Raw genomic sequence first — 15,148 nt, forward strand, 5'->3', positions numbered from 1 at the left:
GTTTTAAACATGTGTAAGTGATGTATCTCTCACGAAAAGCTATTTAAAGCTGCATTTGATATGAAAGAGAAGTATAACGTTTTATAATTTAAGCACTGGTTCATGACATGATCACTGAAAGAACTTCCTATTGAATTAACACATCTAGTAGATTGTGAGGATGAAATTATTTATCACAACTATCAGAGTAGAAATCCTTCAAATTCACAGAATATCACGATCATCACAGAGAAAACCTAAAATCTTCAATTATTAGTTAGGAATTGTACATGTCTTGCTTGAATAGTATATGAAGCTTTATTCTGGCTGCGTCCGCACTTCAAGTCAGTCTAAATGTAATCAAAACATACACACACACACACTTTTATTGGCCCTAGAGCTTCAGAGTCGACAGCCTATCCCTCCGGTCACAGTGATGGTCTCTCCGGTGATGTAGGACGCTTCCTCCGAGCACAAGAAGGCAATCACTCCACCTATCTCCTCTGGCTCTCCCGCTCTATAGGGAGATAAACGTCAAAATATTAAATATGTTACTTGTGTGTGTATTGTCTGGCATATTAGTGATACATTCCCATGTGAGCATACCTTTTAATGCTCATCTGCTTTTTGAACTCGTCCATGATGTCTTCGTTCCCCGTTAACTGCCACAAAAACAGTCATGTGTTATTATCAGAGGTGGTAAGTAATGGAGTACAAATACTTCGTTACTGTACTTAAGTAAATTGTTCTGGTATCAGTACTTTACACCACTACTAATTTTTCTGACAACTTTTTAGTTTTACTTCTTACATTTTGAACACAAATACCTGTACTTTCTACTTGTTACATTTTCAAAACAGGTTCGTTACTTTAGTTTTAATGTGTGTTTGGTGGCCTGATCATTATTATTTAAAGTCCTTGCGTCCCAAATTGATTTTAACACGATCCGTGTATCCATCATTTCCTGGTCTTCTCTAAAGAAGAGGCACCAATGAAAACGTTGTCATGTTGCCGTTGTTCAGCATGGAAACATTCATTAGCTAACAATGACATTATTGTTCTATTAATATAAAGGGAGGTCAGGTACTCTTTAAAACAGCTGCTAGTTATGGGTACTTTTTACTGAAGTACATTTCGAAGCCCATACTTCTTTACTTTTACTTGAGTAAAGAAGTTTAGTCAGTACTTCTACTTTTACCAGAGTATTTTTAAACACGAGTATCTGTACTTCTACTTGAGTAAAGGATGTGTGTACTTTTGCCATCTCTGGTTATTATAGAGACTTATAAATAAGTGTGATACAAAGATAAATGTGTGTTTTTCTCCTCACCGCGCTGCTGAATTTTGTTCTGATGATTCCAGGGGCCACGCAGTTGACTCTTATGTTACTTTGAGCCAGCTCAGGGGCCAGGGCCCGGGTCAGACCCAGCAGAGCCGTCTTACTCACACTGTAGGGGCCCAGAGCCTGCAGAGACACAGTGTCCATAACATATACAAACACAACCGTTTACAAAATGACAACAAAACATGACTGCAACACTGGAATTAAAATATATAATTACTTATTAGCTCTATATGTCAATATACATTTGCTTGTTCTACTTCTATGCTCATCAATGGTGGGAGTACTTACATCCTTTTACTAAAGTAATCAATATTACTAGTAAAAAATACTCCACTATTAGCCCTGCATTTAAAACCTTACTTAAGTAAAGGTATGTCAGTATTATCACGGATATGTAGGAAATGAAAAAAGATATTCCATACCAGTGTTTTAGTATTATATAACTGTCACTGACCTGCATTGGTTGGTATCCAGCCACAGATGACACAAATACTACATTTCCTCCTCTAAAAAGAAAAATACAGAGCATTTGTCAATAAACATACATTTTGATAGTATATATTTTTGTCTGGATCACGGTTTTGTTCGTTACTCACCCCCTCTTTGTCATATGAGGCACCACTAACTTAGTCATGAGGAAGGCTGATGTGACATTTACAGACAGGATCTAGAAAGAAACGACGAAATTCTCCCATAACATATTCTGAATTTAAATCCTTTAAACAAATGGGCCTCTGAATGTGTGTACCTTGTCCCAGACGCCCTCAGTGGAGTCCATGATGTTTCCAAAGAAAGGGTTGACTGCTGCGTTGGACACCAGGATATCAATGCCACCGCACTGATCCAGAGTCTGTTCCAAACACAGAATATGGCTGTTAATGAGGTAAGAACTGGATTGAATCACTGAAAATCTCAAAATTATTAATATGCATGGGTATTAGAATTATAAAGATACTCACTAATTGAACCAGTTTTTCTCTGTCTTCTTCCTTGCCGACGTTGCAAGTGGTCCCGGTCACTGTGATGCTCTGGCTCTGCAGCAGGGCCACGGCTTTGTCCACGTTGGCCTGTCTCCGGCTGCTCACCACCACATGGGCTCCTCTCTTACCCAGAGCCTGAGCTGCAGCTAGGCCAATTCTGAAGAGGAGACAGGGGTAAGAGAATAATGGTCTTTTGGCCATGATATAATACCTCTATCAAACAGATTAATCAGTATGCTAACTTTTAAATAATGATGCTAATTTGGCTGGTTACTAAAACCATTTGTAAAGTTTCGTGTCTTTTTTAGGCTACAGATAAATTCCAGCAGGGGCTGAAACTCATAATGCCCAATGATTTTGGAAACAAGCTTGATGCATCTTATCTTTAATTAATTGTATTTGCTGGGCTTTCTCCATTGATATTTGACATCAATTTGAATGTTTTTATTATCCTTTCAGTACCACTGCTTCGCCAGGACAGCAGTTAATTATTGCCAAAGTCAGTTTCTTACTAACTGTTAAGTATGTTTTATTGCAGTAGGCTACAGACAAAACAAGAGTTAAACAGCTAGTTCTTACCCATCTGTGGAGGCAGTGACTATGGCTACCTTTCCAGCAAGGCTACTTTGAGACATGTTCCTTTGGCAAGAAACAGGGTTGGTCCTAAGGCACCTGAATACACTTCTTAACATCACCTGTGGATAGAGAATAGTAACAAATATTGTTTTATGAAAACACTGGGTATCTAGGGTAGAGGTCGTCAGGACTCAGGACTCAGCAGTGGTGCGCTAGCTGACATATAACAGTAAATGAAGTTGGGAACCACTTTGTCACTCATTTAAATCAATAATACACTACAAAGTGAAGAGAAAGCAATGATAAAATACATGATCGCTATTTATATACAAAGGCAAATCTCAGTTCAAATGTATACTTTAACTCAGTGTTGACTACAATAATGAACTAATGTGCAAATATGTTTAAGAGCGTTGTCTCACCCTGCGGTTCATGCAATACTGAATATGAGCTTGGACTGTGGAAGAATTTCTTAAAAGAGTGTCAAAGTTTACTGCTTGGACCTTACTACCAACGATTCGTGCTACATTCAGTGTTTTCCGGGGTAATAGTCCCGCTGTCAAAATAAAAGCCTCTAGCAATAGCTGGTCTGCTCTTAATTTGATTGTACTGCCAATTCCGTCCAAAAAAAAGTATGCAATATGATTAGGACATTCGGAATTGTGTTGTACCGTTATGTGATATTGATAGTTTGGGGCATATTTGTAGTTTTAATCCCGCAGTTTTAAGCTCATTTTCTGGTCTGCGGAGAAATTCGGACGTCCATGAACGCAACTGGAAACCGCCAGCCAATCACGCAGCTGCTGTGTTTCCAGGCTGGGGATATCTACACGATTTAACAGATGCTGGATGGGTCTAAAGCCTGCAATGGACACCCATGCTATGCTATGTAGATCAGTGAAAAGCGTCACCTCGTAGGGGGCGGAGATAATGTTGTTGTCATAGACGAAAATGATTGAACGCCGATGGCCTCAGATTTTCACGCTTGAAAAGAAGTGATTTTACGTATCCTAGACTGTACATCGAAGCGAAGTTTATGGGCGAAAAGAAGCAAGGTACTTGTTTTATATTGGCTGTTTTTGGTGCTTACATTGGCCGGTAAACAGGTTGCTTGTTGCTGTTTTTACCCGGCGGTGCTATTGTTGTTTTTAACATGAACTTTAGCGTTAGCAGCGAAAGGCAATGAAGATAACCAGCGGTATCATTGCTAACAGCATCTGGCTAATGGTGGTAGGTAGGCCGCGACAACACAGCTCGCTTTACTGTAGCTTATTCCTTTTCTAATAATGTATCCTTTAAACCTGGATAACGACAGAACATGTATTTAAAGACGAGTGGAAATCAAGCCCCCGGGAAGTGCGCCGTCCGTTGAGGCCAGTTTTTGGAATGGCCGTAGTGGCCAAATGGTGGTACTACACGTTCAGTGACGTCATTTTGGCCCGAAAATACTTTTTCCTATTGACTCACAGTGGGAAAGAGTCGTCTGTAAATCAGCGTATTATTGGTTTTGAGCTAACTAAACTCCCCAGCATGAACAATTTAATAGCTCTTATTTGAATCATTAGAGTCTAACATATGCAAATATGCGCTTAAAGCTGAATCGAGAGTTATTTTCTCTTCAGTCATTTGACAGAGCCGAGAGCGCGAGATGAGAGGGAAACTCCAGTGCGCATGCTCGGTAAGCAAAAGGCCCCGGGTCATCCGGGTACTTTCTCGCTCCAATTTGGGCTTCATGCGCCACTGAGCAACTCTCATAGAAATGAACGGTGTATCCAGTTGTCGTTATACATCCACTTATTTAGCTACAAAGCTAAGCTAACCTTAGCTTTCGCTTAGCGGGCTGCATTCACGTTACTGGGCGTGGAAAGTAGAGACAGGTGTTGTCGCTGCCTGCCCACCTTTCATTGCACATGTGCCTCGCAACGTATGAGTAACCGTCTCGGTGTGTTATGAATGTGTCGTGAAGAAATTGTGTGTTACACCTATGCAGGGATCGAATGAAGGCAGAGACGACGAGGCGCCGGGACTTTAAACATGTGTCGAGCCCGGACTCAGCTGTGCTTCTGCACCGAGCCTCTCCGGAGACCAACACTTCCATGAAAACCAGATCCTGCTCTAAATGGACTACCCCGACTGAGTTATAGTTTTCCTGAGACACAACTGATAACTTTGCAACAATGTCTGTCTCCGTGAGTACAGTATTTATCTCTTTTGTTTGTATTCATTTGCATGTACTCTTAGGAATTTGCATGTACTCTTCTGATGGTAATGTACAAATGTGATCAAAACTAACTTGAAACTTTAAAAAAAGCCATGTTTTTACCTCTAAAATGTATATAATCTACTGTATCTATTTATTTTATCTCGACCCTCATTGCCTCCATTACTGTTTTAGGGGGTCCCACATGGCTCAATAGAGCCCAGCTGTCCCCAGGGGGTTGGTTTAGAAAATGAAAGGGGGCCTGACTCTGGCTTTGCGATGGGCAATTAAATTCTAAACAGCGAGGGACAGATGTGCCTCTCATCCCCTCCCCCTCCCTCTCATCCCGCTCATTACCATTTAAGCCCTTGCGTCCATCTGATCATTGATCCTCCCTGACTGTGCCCCCCCCTCTCATAATTATTGACACAGCTGTGAATTTTGAGTTCGGTCATGATTCTAGCTTTTATATTATTCATTTTTGTGCTTACCCCTCCTTTTCCTGTCCCTCTTTATCTCTCATAGACATTTTACGAGATCTTCCCTATTCACTCCTATTCACTCTTCTTTCAATAGCCCTGAACAATCAACCTTTTTATACCCCTGACTTTTCATCGCCATGTCAATGTACTTGTTTGTTTGTGGTGTGCTGATGCGAGACACTGCTTGTGTGAATTAAAACCTACTTTAAATGGCCATTTGGTGTGAGATGCTGAACAGGAGGGTGCGTGTTTATGTTTTCTACTTTTGTCTCGTCCTGTTTCTCAGACGGTTTTGGCAAAGGCGCTGTTTGACAACGCGGCAGAGAGCCCGGAGGAGCTGGCTTTCCGGAAGGGTGACATACTGATGGTTCTTGAACAGGAGCAGGGTGGTGGGCCGGGTTGGTGGCTCTGCTCCCTGCATGGCCGACAGGGCATTGTCCCTGCCAACCGCCTCCGTCTCCTCCAAACCGCCCCAGCAACGGGCTCTGATCCCCGTCGAGGCTCCACTGAGGACTCTGTTTACCTTTCCCCTGTCCCCCCACTGGCTCGCTCTGCTGTCAGCAGCAGTGCAGAGGACTTAGACGGAGTGTATCGCTCCCCTCCATGCGCGGGTGAGGGCCGAGTGGCTGCCTCGAGGCCGGGGGAGCTCCGCAGGGTCGAGGCAGGGCGCCCGCGCTCACAATCCAGCTCTGGCACCCGGCCCAGACCTGACTGGGATTTAGGGATCGGGGGACGTCCGCGCTCACCCTCCCTCAGAGGACGAGGCACAGAAACATCAGGAACACTTTATCAGTCTCCAGTCAGTCCCATGCCTTCTGCAGCTCTCATGGATTCAGAGTCCGTGTACCTCGCCCCCACAGGAGTTCCAAGGGCTGCCGATGAACCAGAGGACACTACATATCTATTTCCAAGAGAAACACTAACCACAGAACACTCAGACGACTGTTACTTGGTGCCTAAAGGTACGCCGCTTGCAGGGGAAGATGTTTACCAATCTCCAACAGGAGGGATTTTAGCCACTGCTTTTTGCTCGAATGGCTCAAACGGAGGACCCGGTACACCCGAGCCTAAAGCAAGCCAGGACTCACCTGAGATGTACCAAACACCCACCGCTGTTGGAGCATGCCTTCACAGGACTCAAGCCACAGTTTTGGCCCATCAGCACCCATCTCCAGTATCCCCTGGCCAAGCATCTCCCAGACCTTTGCTAAAGGGAGTTTTACCCAACCCAGCTGCAGCCAGGGGTAAACCCGGCCTGGGGTGTCACCGGGGGTCTCCTATGCTGATCAGAGCAGGGCAGGTCAGGGTTCCTGGATCGCCAAATTTCACCCGCAAACCCCCTCCACCAGCACCTCCAGTGAGGGGAGTCACCAGGAAAGATTCAGCATCGTCAGCAGATACTAACTCACCCAAACCTACCGCTCAGGTCACTCCTGCAAGCTTGCAGCAAGAGGAGGACAAACAGAGGGGAATTCCTCAGAGCAAGGAGGAAAGGATGAATAACGGGCTGGAGAAAAGCAACAACATGCAGAACAAAAAAGGAGAACATCAGGATTCAGATGCTGTGGACGATCAGGTATGTTATGATGCTTAAATTGTGTTTTTTAGCAGGCTTTGACATATTTATATTCAAAATTCCTCTGTTGTGAGAATTTGCATGTGGTCTGAGTTTTGTTGTGTTTTGATACATTTCTGTCGACCAAGACCTGCAACATAACTTGATTTTGGGCTTTTGTCGTCTTGGCAGATATATGATACCCCTCCCAGCGGCAGGTGGCAGCGTCAAGTCCCATCTTCCATTGGTGATGAGGACGATAATGGGATCTATGACACCCCCCGCTGTCTCCCATCGCTAGGGGATTCTGAGAATGAGGTAAAGAAAAATCAAAGAAATAGCCACAGAAAGAGTTGTTTTTAAAATGGGGGAATTTCATTTAAATTCGATGTATTGTCTGTTGCAATGATTCATTGATTGAGAGAAAAATAATCACCAACTTTTTGACACAACAGATGATTGGTTAAAGTAACTTCCATGTAAAACAGTCAGAAAATGCTGTTGTCAGCTTTTCAAATGTAAAGGTTTCTGGCTTTTCCTTGTTTAACATCATATTAGAATGACATCTTCCTGTTTTTAAATGACAATACCTTTGACTTAAGAAATGACAATGTACTTTTCAAACTACTTTATAATCATTTGCAGATTAATCGATACTGAAAATAGTTGCAGCCCCTTTTTTTTTTAAAGTCACTTCGCAGCCGTTAAACTTCAACAACACAGGCTATTCAGTGGTTTTCCTCCTCCATGTGTTTGGCCTATAATCACGAGCCTCCTTTTGTTTCATGACAGTCAAAAGCCACTGTAAACTGTTGAAATCATGTCTGTACAAGTGTCACGATTCCCCACTGAGAGATGACTATCAGATACCCAGTCCCCATTTCTTCCCACATTCCGCCATCAGCGTGTCTCCCTGCCCCCCCCTTCTAGGCGAGGCCACACCTGTCTCTCTCTGCTGGGGGAGCCTGTCTATCCAGTCTTGAGTGCTGCTGCTATTTTCTCTCCGTCACACCCGCCTGTCAGGGCCATGCCAAGGCCGCAGCAGCAGCAGCACCCTGCCCCCAGTGGTCTCCCTTCTAATGTTGCCTAAATATGTCCACCAGCTGTTATGGTGTTTCCCTCTTTGCCTGGAATAACTGTGTGCGCTTTTAGCTGTTTAAGAGGACATGTGTCTCTGGTGTTTGTGGTGACTCTATGACGCCAAGCTTTTTTACTTTAACAAGTTCAGTCTGGTCATCCAAGCACAAGCCAGGTTTAAAAGAAGTCTTCAATCGAAACCAACATGTTACTACGGGTGCATCAATAGTACAATTCTGAGCTGATACCGAGGTTTAAATGAACATTTATGCCCATAGCCGACGGCAATTTCTTTTTTTTGTGTCATTTATTCAACTTTTTTTGCAAGGTAAACAGAAAGAAATCTTCATTAGAAATAATTAAATAACTGTTTTAAAGTCATTTAGGCTTTGATTACACTTACTTTGAATGAGCCCAAATCCAAGCATACCAATTTACAATACAACCTTTTAATGGAATGTCATAGAATAACCAAAAAATATTTAAATTTAGAAAAATATCTGCGTTAAAGGCCTTTTTGGCGTGCTAGACATTTGCCTAATCAATGACCAACAACTAATATTATTATTTTAATGTGACCTAAGGATTAGAAACATCAATAAGGCCATCTTTCGGTACAACGTTCTTGCTGCAGATATTCCCCCAAAACAATGTAATCAAATCGATTGTTGCCACAGAAACCCCATATTGTGTTTTAACACCATGCATACATTCTGTTACAGTTATCATCCGCCCTCACAATCATAAAGTCAACAACGTGATGTATAAACATTTCCTTTCTCTTCCCTCACTTGCAGGTCTATGATGTCCCCTCCATCACTCTGAATGTCTCTGACTTCCAGCCTGATGAAGTTGATGACGATGTCTACAGTGTCCCCACGCTTCCTGGTGTCCCTCTGGGCCCGGGAGACTCCACCCTCAGTCACTCCGGAGACGACGTAGGACAGATCTACCGTGTCCCCGGCCCGGAGAAACGAGCCAGCAGCGGCTATCAGAACCGGGACTCTTGTGAGCCCGACTGTGGCATCTACGACATGCCTGCATTGACTACCGAACTCCTCGCTCACTCTCTGTCGTCCTCGTCCACCTCCACCCGCCGCCTCTCTGTCTCCAGTAACGGATCGGGGGACATGCAGTGGAGGGTCACGCTTTCCAACCTCGTCCACTCTGTGCTGAGCTCCGCCTCCACGCTGTCGTCACGGGACCTGGCCACCTCGCTGGCTGAGATCCTCTCCACCTGGAAAGCGTGTCTCTCAGACGATCCCCCCCCCCCCTTTCCAGCAGACGTGGGCTCGCCTCTCCGATCTCCTGCCGGCGCTATCCGCCATCGGCAGCGCTCCTCCCTCCGAGGGGCTGCTGACGCTGGTCCAGCGCTCCCTGGAGGAGAGCGCCCTCCTCCTGCAGGCTCAGGGTCGACCACGTTTGCCTTCCCAGGACTCGCTGTCCCGCAGGCCGCTGCCCGCGCTCCCAGTGCCTGATGGGAAGTCTTCAGGAGGCGGGATGGGCTCACGTAAAGGAAGCTGGATCCAGGAGAGGCCTCTTCCCCCAACCCCTCAGCCTGCCTTCCCCTTGGCCCCCACTCAGTCCACGGTGACGCTGATGGTGGGCCCCTCTGATGGAGAAGACGACCCCAGCAATGAGTACGCAGGGATCGGATTAACTCCCATGCCGGCCCCTGTTCCTACAGGGGACAGTGTGGGATACGTCAAACTGCAGGTCAGTGTTTATAATGACATTGAATAACTGTTCTCAACATCAGTGTGAACATGTATATCTTTTTTTAAAGATTTAAAGTCCATCATTTGAATAAATAGATGCATACATTTTTTATATTACATGTTGACTTTTGGACTGAAGTTATTGGAAATGTTCAGATCACGCAACTGTCACAAACCAGCACAGCCACCACTGGAATCTAATGTCATGCTAATAATATGAATGCATAATCTTTATTGCTAAACTGTGCAGAAATATTGGGTTTTAAAAGAATATATAGACATGCATACATTTTTATTTCAATGTGAAAGAAAGGAGGGAAGCTTCAAATGTTTCCGATGTTTTTTTTTGTGCTTAAACACATCCGTTTGTGTGCCGTTAACTATTCACACATTTCACAAGTGTAGTTGTATGGTTAGATTACAGTCGAACATGGTCTGTTATTATGTCTGTTAACATTCCTGACTTTTTCATCTCAAACCAGGGCAAACCTGAGCCACTTCCTGATGTCCTGGGTGACAGCAGACACATAACAGCAGACCCAACAGTGAGTAACTTCCTCTTGTTTTGATTGTTTATTTCTCTACCTCCCTATATACAATCCCTAGTTTCCACACGCAGCAAGTCTGCACAGATAAGTCATTGATTCACCCTGAGCACACTGTGTTTACTAATGAGCGCGGTGACTCATTAATCCCGCTTGCTGCAGCTCCTTGGCTCTTAATGTGGCGTTAACCCTTCTTAGTCTACACCTCACGTTATGTGACACTAACCCCTGTTGATTTGGACAAGCTGTCTATCGTGAAACACCTCTTCTGAGAACATAAAAGCCTGCACTCTGAGATTTTGCTTTCACGGCGAAATTACAATCCTATACTGTTTTGTGGTATCTTTAAAGGTCAGTTTTTTTCTCTTGTTTGAAGCTGAGGTCATGTTTTCTTATCACTCTAGTCTGCATTTCTTTCTACTCCTCGCAAGATTCCTTGGTTTACGCCATAGACGGCCAACAAGAGGTCACTTGTAAATCTTAACAATCTTGCCTCACATGGAACGGAGGCAGCAGGACAATAAGTGACAGAAAAGCACAGTCGTTCTTTTCAACAGTCTCACTTGCTGACGTACTGTTTGTATTAGTGTCTGACTTTGTCTGGCTTTTAAGTTTCGTGTGGGACCGTAAGATGCATTTAAAAAGCAAGTTAGGGAACACGCCTTGCATTACAGTAACACGGTCACAGAGAGGTCTGCTTACATGTGTTTACATGACGAAGCCCTGGTGTTCCTGACTTACACAAATTCCACATGTCTTTATGTGTCGGTCATTCTTTGGATTTATCAATTGGTCTGTCAAGTGTCAGAAAAGACAGGGAAATTATCATTTAGTTTTTTAAATATCTTGTGTTGTCCAAAACTAAAACATGTTCAGTTTACTATGATGTATGACGAAGAAAAGCATCAAATCCTCACACTCCAGAAGCTGAAAGCATTTTATGCTTAAAAGACAACTGTATGAATATTTCCAATGATGGAAATGGTTGGCTAATCAACAATGCAGGAAGTAGCATTCACTTAATTGTTGCAGTTTCAATGATTTAAAAAAAAAAAAAAATAATCTGACAAAGTGTCTCATTCATTTTCCCTGTTTTGATATTTCCAGCTGTTTAGGGATTCAAAGTGGAAAACTTGTCAAAAGTGCACTTAGCCATCCACTGTTTGTACGATCCTAAAAATAATGACATATGCCAGTAGCATTCCTGTCTCTGTTTGACTCCCTTTACATACTGACACTATTCCCTCTTTCTTTGCACAGTTGACCCCGTCCCCCCCCCTCCCGTTGTCCCTCTCGCTGGAGGACTCGGAGCTGCTGTCCTTCTACTCGTCTCAGAGCCTGGCGCACCTCTCCTGCCTGGCGGACGCCATCGACGTGCTCTTCAGCAGCGTGCAGGGGAACCAGCCGCCCCGCATCTTCGTGGCCAGAGGGAAGAGTCTCATCGTCACGGCGCACAAGCTGGTTTTTATCGGGGACACGCTCTCCCGCCTTCTCAGCTCTGCAGACCTCCGCGCCAAGGCATGTAGAAATAAAAACGTTGCTCATGTTGTTTAACCCTTAAATGGGCAGTCGCATATAAACATTTTGGAAAGTGAATTGATTGCTATTTTCTACATTAGACCCCTATTACACAATAATACACCCCTATAACACCAGTATTTCACCAATATTACACTCCGTATTACACACTTATAATACCCATGTTACACCGTTATTACACCCATATAAGACTGTTATTATACCCATTTTACACCACTATTGCATTGTTATTAAACTGTTATCATACCCGCTTACACAGGCTGTCAAATCACTGTATTCCCCAGTATACAGAAACCTGAAGGGTTCACGAAATACGAACGTTGAGGAATAAATGGACAAATGATACCTGCCTTAGTCTTGTAAAATGGGTCTAAATGTTGTAATAAATGTGTTTTTTTTCTACTCTAGATCACAACCTCAGGGGGACGGCTCTGTCAGGCCTTGAAGACGGTTGTCGTGGCCACAAAGGGAGCTGCACAAAACTACCCTTCAGTGCCCGCCACGCAGGAAATGGTGGACCGGGTCGCTGAGCTTTCCCAGCAGGCAGCTGGCTTCTCCACACTGCTGCAGCGGCTGGCGGAAATATCTTCATGATATTCCGTATCACTCGCGTAAAAGAAAACTTTGTTTACACTACACATATTTTTTTTTCCCTCTTTGAAAATGCCTTATTTGTTGTCGGACTCTTTCATTTTTCGGTTTAAGTGGGATTGAAGCAAGCGAAGGAATAAGCTTTGTGGTTGCTGAGGGTTGTGAGTGTTGGTCCTGTCATTCAAGTGTGTGCCGGTTTGCCTTTTGTTTATACACTGACCTCCGTGCTTTGATGCCAGGCACACTTGTGTTTTTGAGTGTTAACTTATTGAATATTTGAAGGCTCTCCGTGGCTTTGAGTGTCTGTGTGGACTGTTTATCTTGGGCGCTTTGCTTTATTTTTTTTATTGAAACAATTTATTGTGCGTGTGTGTATGTCTGTGTGTGTGTTATCATTTTGAGCTGCTATACAGTTTGGCAGGCTCCCATGTGTCCTCCCAGTCCTTGCCACACTCGGAGCATGGTGTCCAGCGAATTTTGACTTCTTCTCTTTGATTTATAACTCTTCTGTCCACAATGCTCTCATACAGGAACACCTTCTGGGTCCTGTGTTTCCTGCATTCTCTTCGACTTTTTTTTGTAAGGTGGAGGCTGGGAGGAGAGGGAGCATGGAGGCGGTGGAGGAGAAGACAAGGGGGAAAGAGAGAAGGCTGGGAGCATGGAGGCGGTGGAGGAGGCGCTTTGCTTTATTGTGTTTGCCATATTTTCTTCCCTTCACATGATAGCCATTTTCCTTCCTTCCTCTATTTATTCAGCCATCCCCCCCTCTTCCACAAATAGCACAGAAAGAGGCCTTGCATCCTGTTTCTGGCCTACTTTTTTTACTGTTAACCTGAAAGGCCTTTTGTGATGATCATTCTGAAGCTGTTGGAAGCAGCGTATCGAGTGTTTCGGGCTTATTATGGAAGACATGGAATAGGCTGTGGAGTAGGAGGTCTGCCTCGCTTCCACTGAATCCGTGCAAGTGTGTTGTGTTTGTGAAGTACCCATATCCACTTCAAGGCAAAGATCAGGACAGCTTGTAATCCACTCAATAAGGATACAAATCTCAATACATTTTCTGTTTACGTTAAGGCATTTAAAATCCTGAAGTCTGACAGAGAGAGAAAATATTTGAGCGGATAAGAGTGAGTAATGATAGTTCGGTGAGAAACTGCCTAATACTGTTCTTTCCCACGGTCACATTGGATGGCAATGGATGAGAAACCAGTTGACCAAGCTAACCTGTCTGCACACGCCTTGTTATGATCTGCATGCTCACCTTTGCTTTTCATGTTCATTTCCCATAAGATGCTAGTCACCCCTGTCAACAGTGCTTTCTCACATCTAATTGTTTCAAGTCAGGCGGAGACTAAGGCTGGGTATGATGCATATATAATTCATTATATATAAATCTTTAACCATATCGCCCAGCTGAGGAAGCACAGCATACTTTATTTGATTAATAAGGGGGATTTATTTGCATTTTAAATACAAAACACTTACCTGTTTTCCATCTTAGACTATTGTACTTCAGTCTGACCTCTACCCTAAACATTTATACGTATTATTATGTTGGTGTGCACACAAACAGAAGCTGTGATGGCTCATAAAGCTGACTGGAAGGTACAATGCTTATCATATTTACACTACAAATCTCAACTCTACAAAGGGGCTCTTGATAATAATACTTCCAAGTGTTGGGATCTCTCTTCTGTATCCTCAGTCATATTGCTTAACCTTACCTTTTTTTCAGATCCAAATCAGTATCAATGCATAATTACTTTCTCAGTTGTGTGGATCAGTTTAAATTATTCTTTGGAACATTTTATCTTGTTTTTTTGCATCTTCTCTGCTGCAGTGCCACCTTGTGGAGGTTTGAAGTATTGCTTGATGAAACCCTGCCTGCCAAAACAGGCTCTAAACTGTATGTTTGAAGAGAGCAAGTAACCTTTAGCAGTATATTTATTACTGTCAAATCTTATGTTATTTGCGTTCAGTTTGCATGGCTTTAATTTGCTTACATTTTATATATGCACATCCTTTTACCATGGGGTGATTTTACTGGGTCATTTACAACGAATAAAATGTTTTTTCCCAGAAAGATGTTACATTACAGTTCCAAGGTATGGCTGTATTTTCTTTTGTACGAGGACGTTTTTTTTACACTATGAACTCATTTGAGTCCGTATTTACTGAAGTATAAAAGTGAATATTTGACTTTTCTCCTACAGTAATACGCCTCTTTACTTTTAACACTACATTTGATGTCTGTCTTGTATTACTGTTCAGAATGCACAAATACATCTTTTGCAATTAAAATGTGTTCGGATTATTCATTGACGTTGTGCCTGTCAAAAATATAAATGTTTTGTTATTTTAATTGTATTATATTTGCAGAGTATTTCCATTTGCCTTGCCACAAATAATGTTCTTCAGAGACGGTACATTTACGTTGACTACTAAACATCCGAAAAACCCCATTTTGAATGATATACAATTGTTTTAAATGTGTGTGCTTATCAGGGGTGGGAGAAGTACTCAGATCTTGTACTTGAGTAAAAGTAGAAGTACCAGAGTGT

The 15,148-nt window shown here is 43.2% G+C and overlaps 2 protein-coding genes across 2 annotated transcripts; one reads left to right on the forward strand and one right to left on the reverse strand.

The window, feature by feature from the left end:
• Positions 1-152: 152 nt before the first annotated feature.
• Positions 153-3,401, reverse strand: dhrs4 (dehydrogenase/reductase (SDR family) member 4). Its single transcript, XM_034136914.1, has 9 exons — positions 3,303-3,401; positions 2,884-2,999; positions 2,284-2,461; positions 2,073-2,174; positions 1,921-1,991; positions 1,779-1,830; positions 1,310-1,444; positions 586-641; positions 153-496 (listed from the first exon to the last, which is right to left on the reverse strand). Exons 1-9 carry the CDS (start codon positions 3,312-3,314, stop codon positions 382-384), a joined length of 837 nt encoding a protein of 278 aa, XP_033992805.1. The 5' UTR covers positions 3,315-3,401; the 3' UTR covers positions 153-381.
• Positions 3,402-3,754: 353 nt separating this feature from the next.
• efs (embryonal Fyn-associated substrate) lies at positions 3,755-14,903 on the forward strand. Its single transcript, XM_034136841.1, is given in 9 exon segments — positions 3,755-3,935; positions 4,871-5,069; positions 5,849-7,138; positions 7,310-7,435; positions 8,992-9,456; positions 9,458-9,910; positions 10,395-10,457; positions 11,718-11,975; positions 12,405-14,903. Coding segments are annotated over 8 exon segments (2,853 nt in total). The 5' UTR covers positions 3,755-3,935; positions 4,871-5,057; the 3' UTR covers positions 12,591-14,903.
• The last annotated feature ends 245 nt before the right edge of the window (positions 14,904-15,148 follow it).

The sequence above is a fragment of the Trematomus bernacchii genome, unplaced genomic scaffold (assembly GCF_902827165.1).
Source record: "Trematomus bernacchii unplaced genomic scaffold, fTreBer1.1, whole genome shotgun sequence".
Lineage (NCBI taxonomy): Eukaryota > Metazoa > Chordata > Actinopteri > Perciformes > Nototheniidae > Trematomus > Trematomus bernacchii.

What these genes read in the sequence shown, in the direction of transcription:
- dhrs4 (XM_034136914.1), bottom strand. An exon ending in GAGAAAAACTGGTTCAATTA is followed by an intron (nt 2,175 to 2,283) that starts GTGAGTATCTTT and finishes TGTTTGGAACAG; the next exon opens with ACTCTGGATCAGTGCGGTGG. An exon ending in CCTCATATGACAAAGAGGGG is followed by an intron (nt 1,831 to 1,920) that starts GTGAGTAACGAA and finishes TTTTCTTTTTAG; the next exon opens with AGGAGGAAATGTAGTATTTG.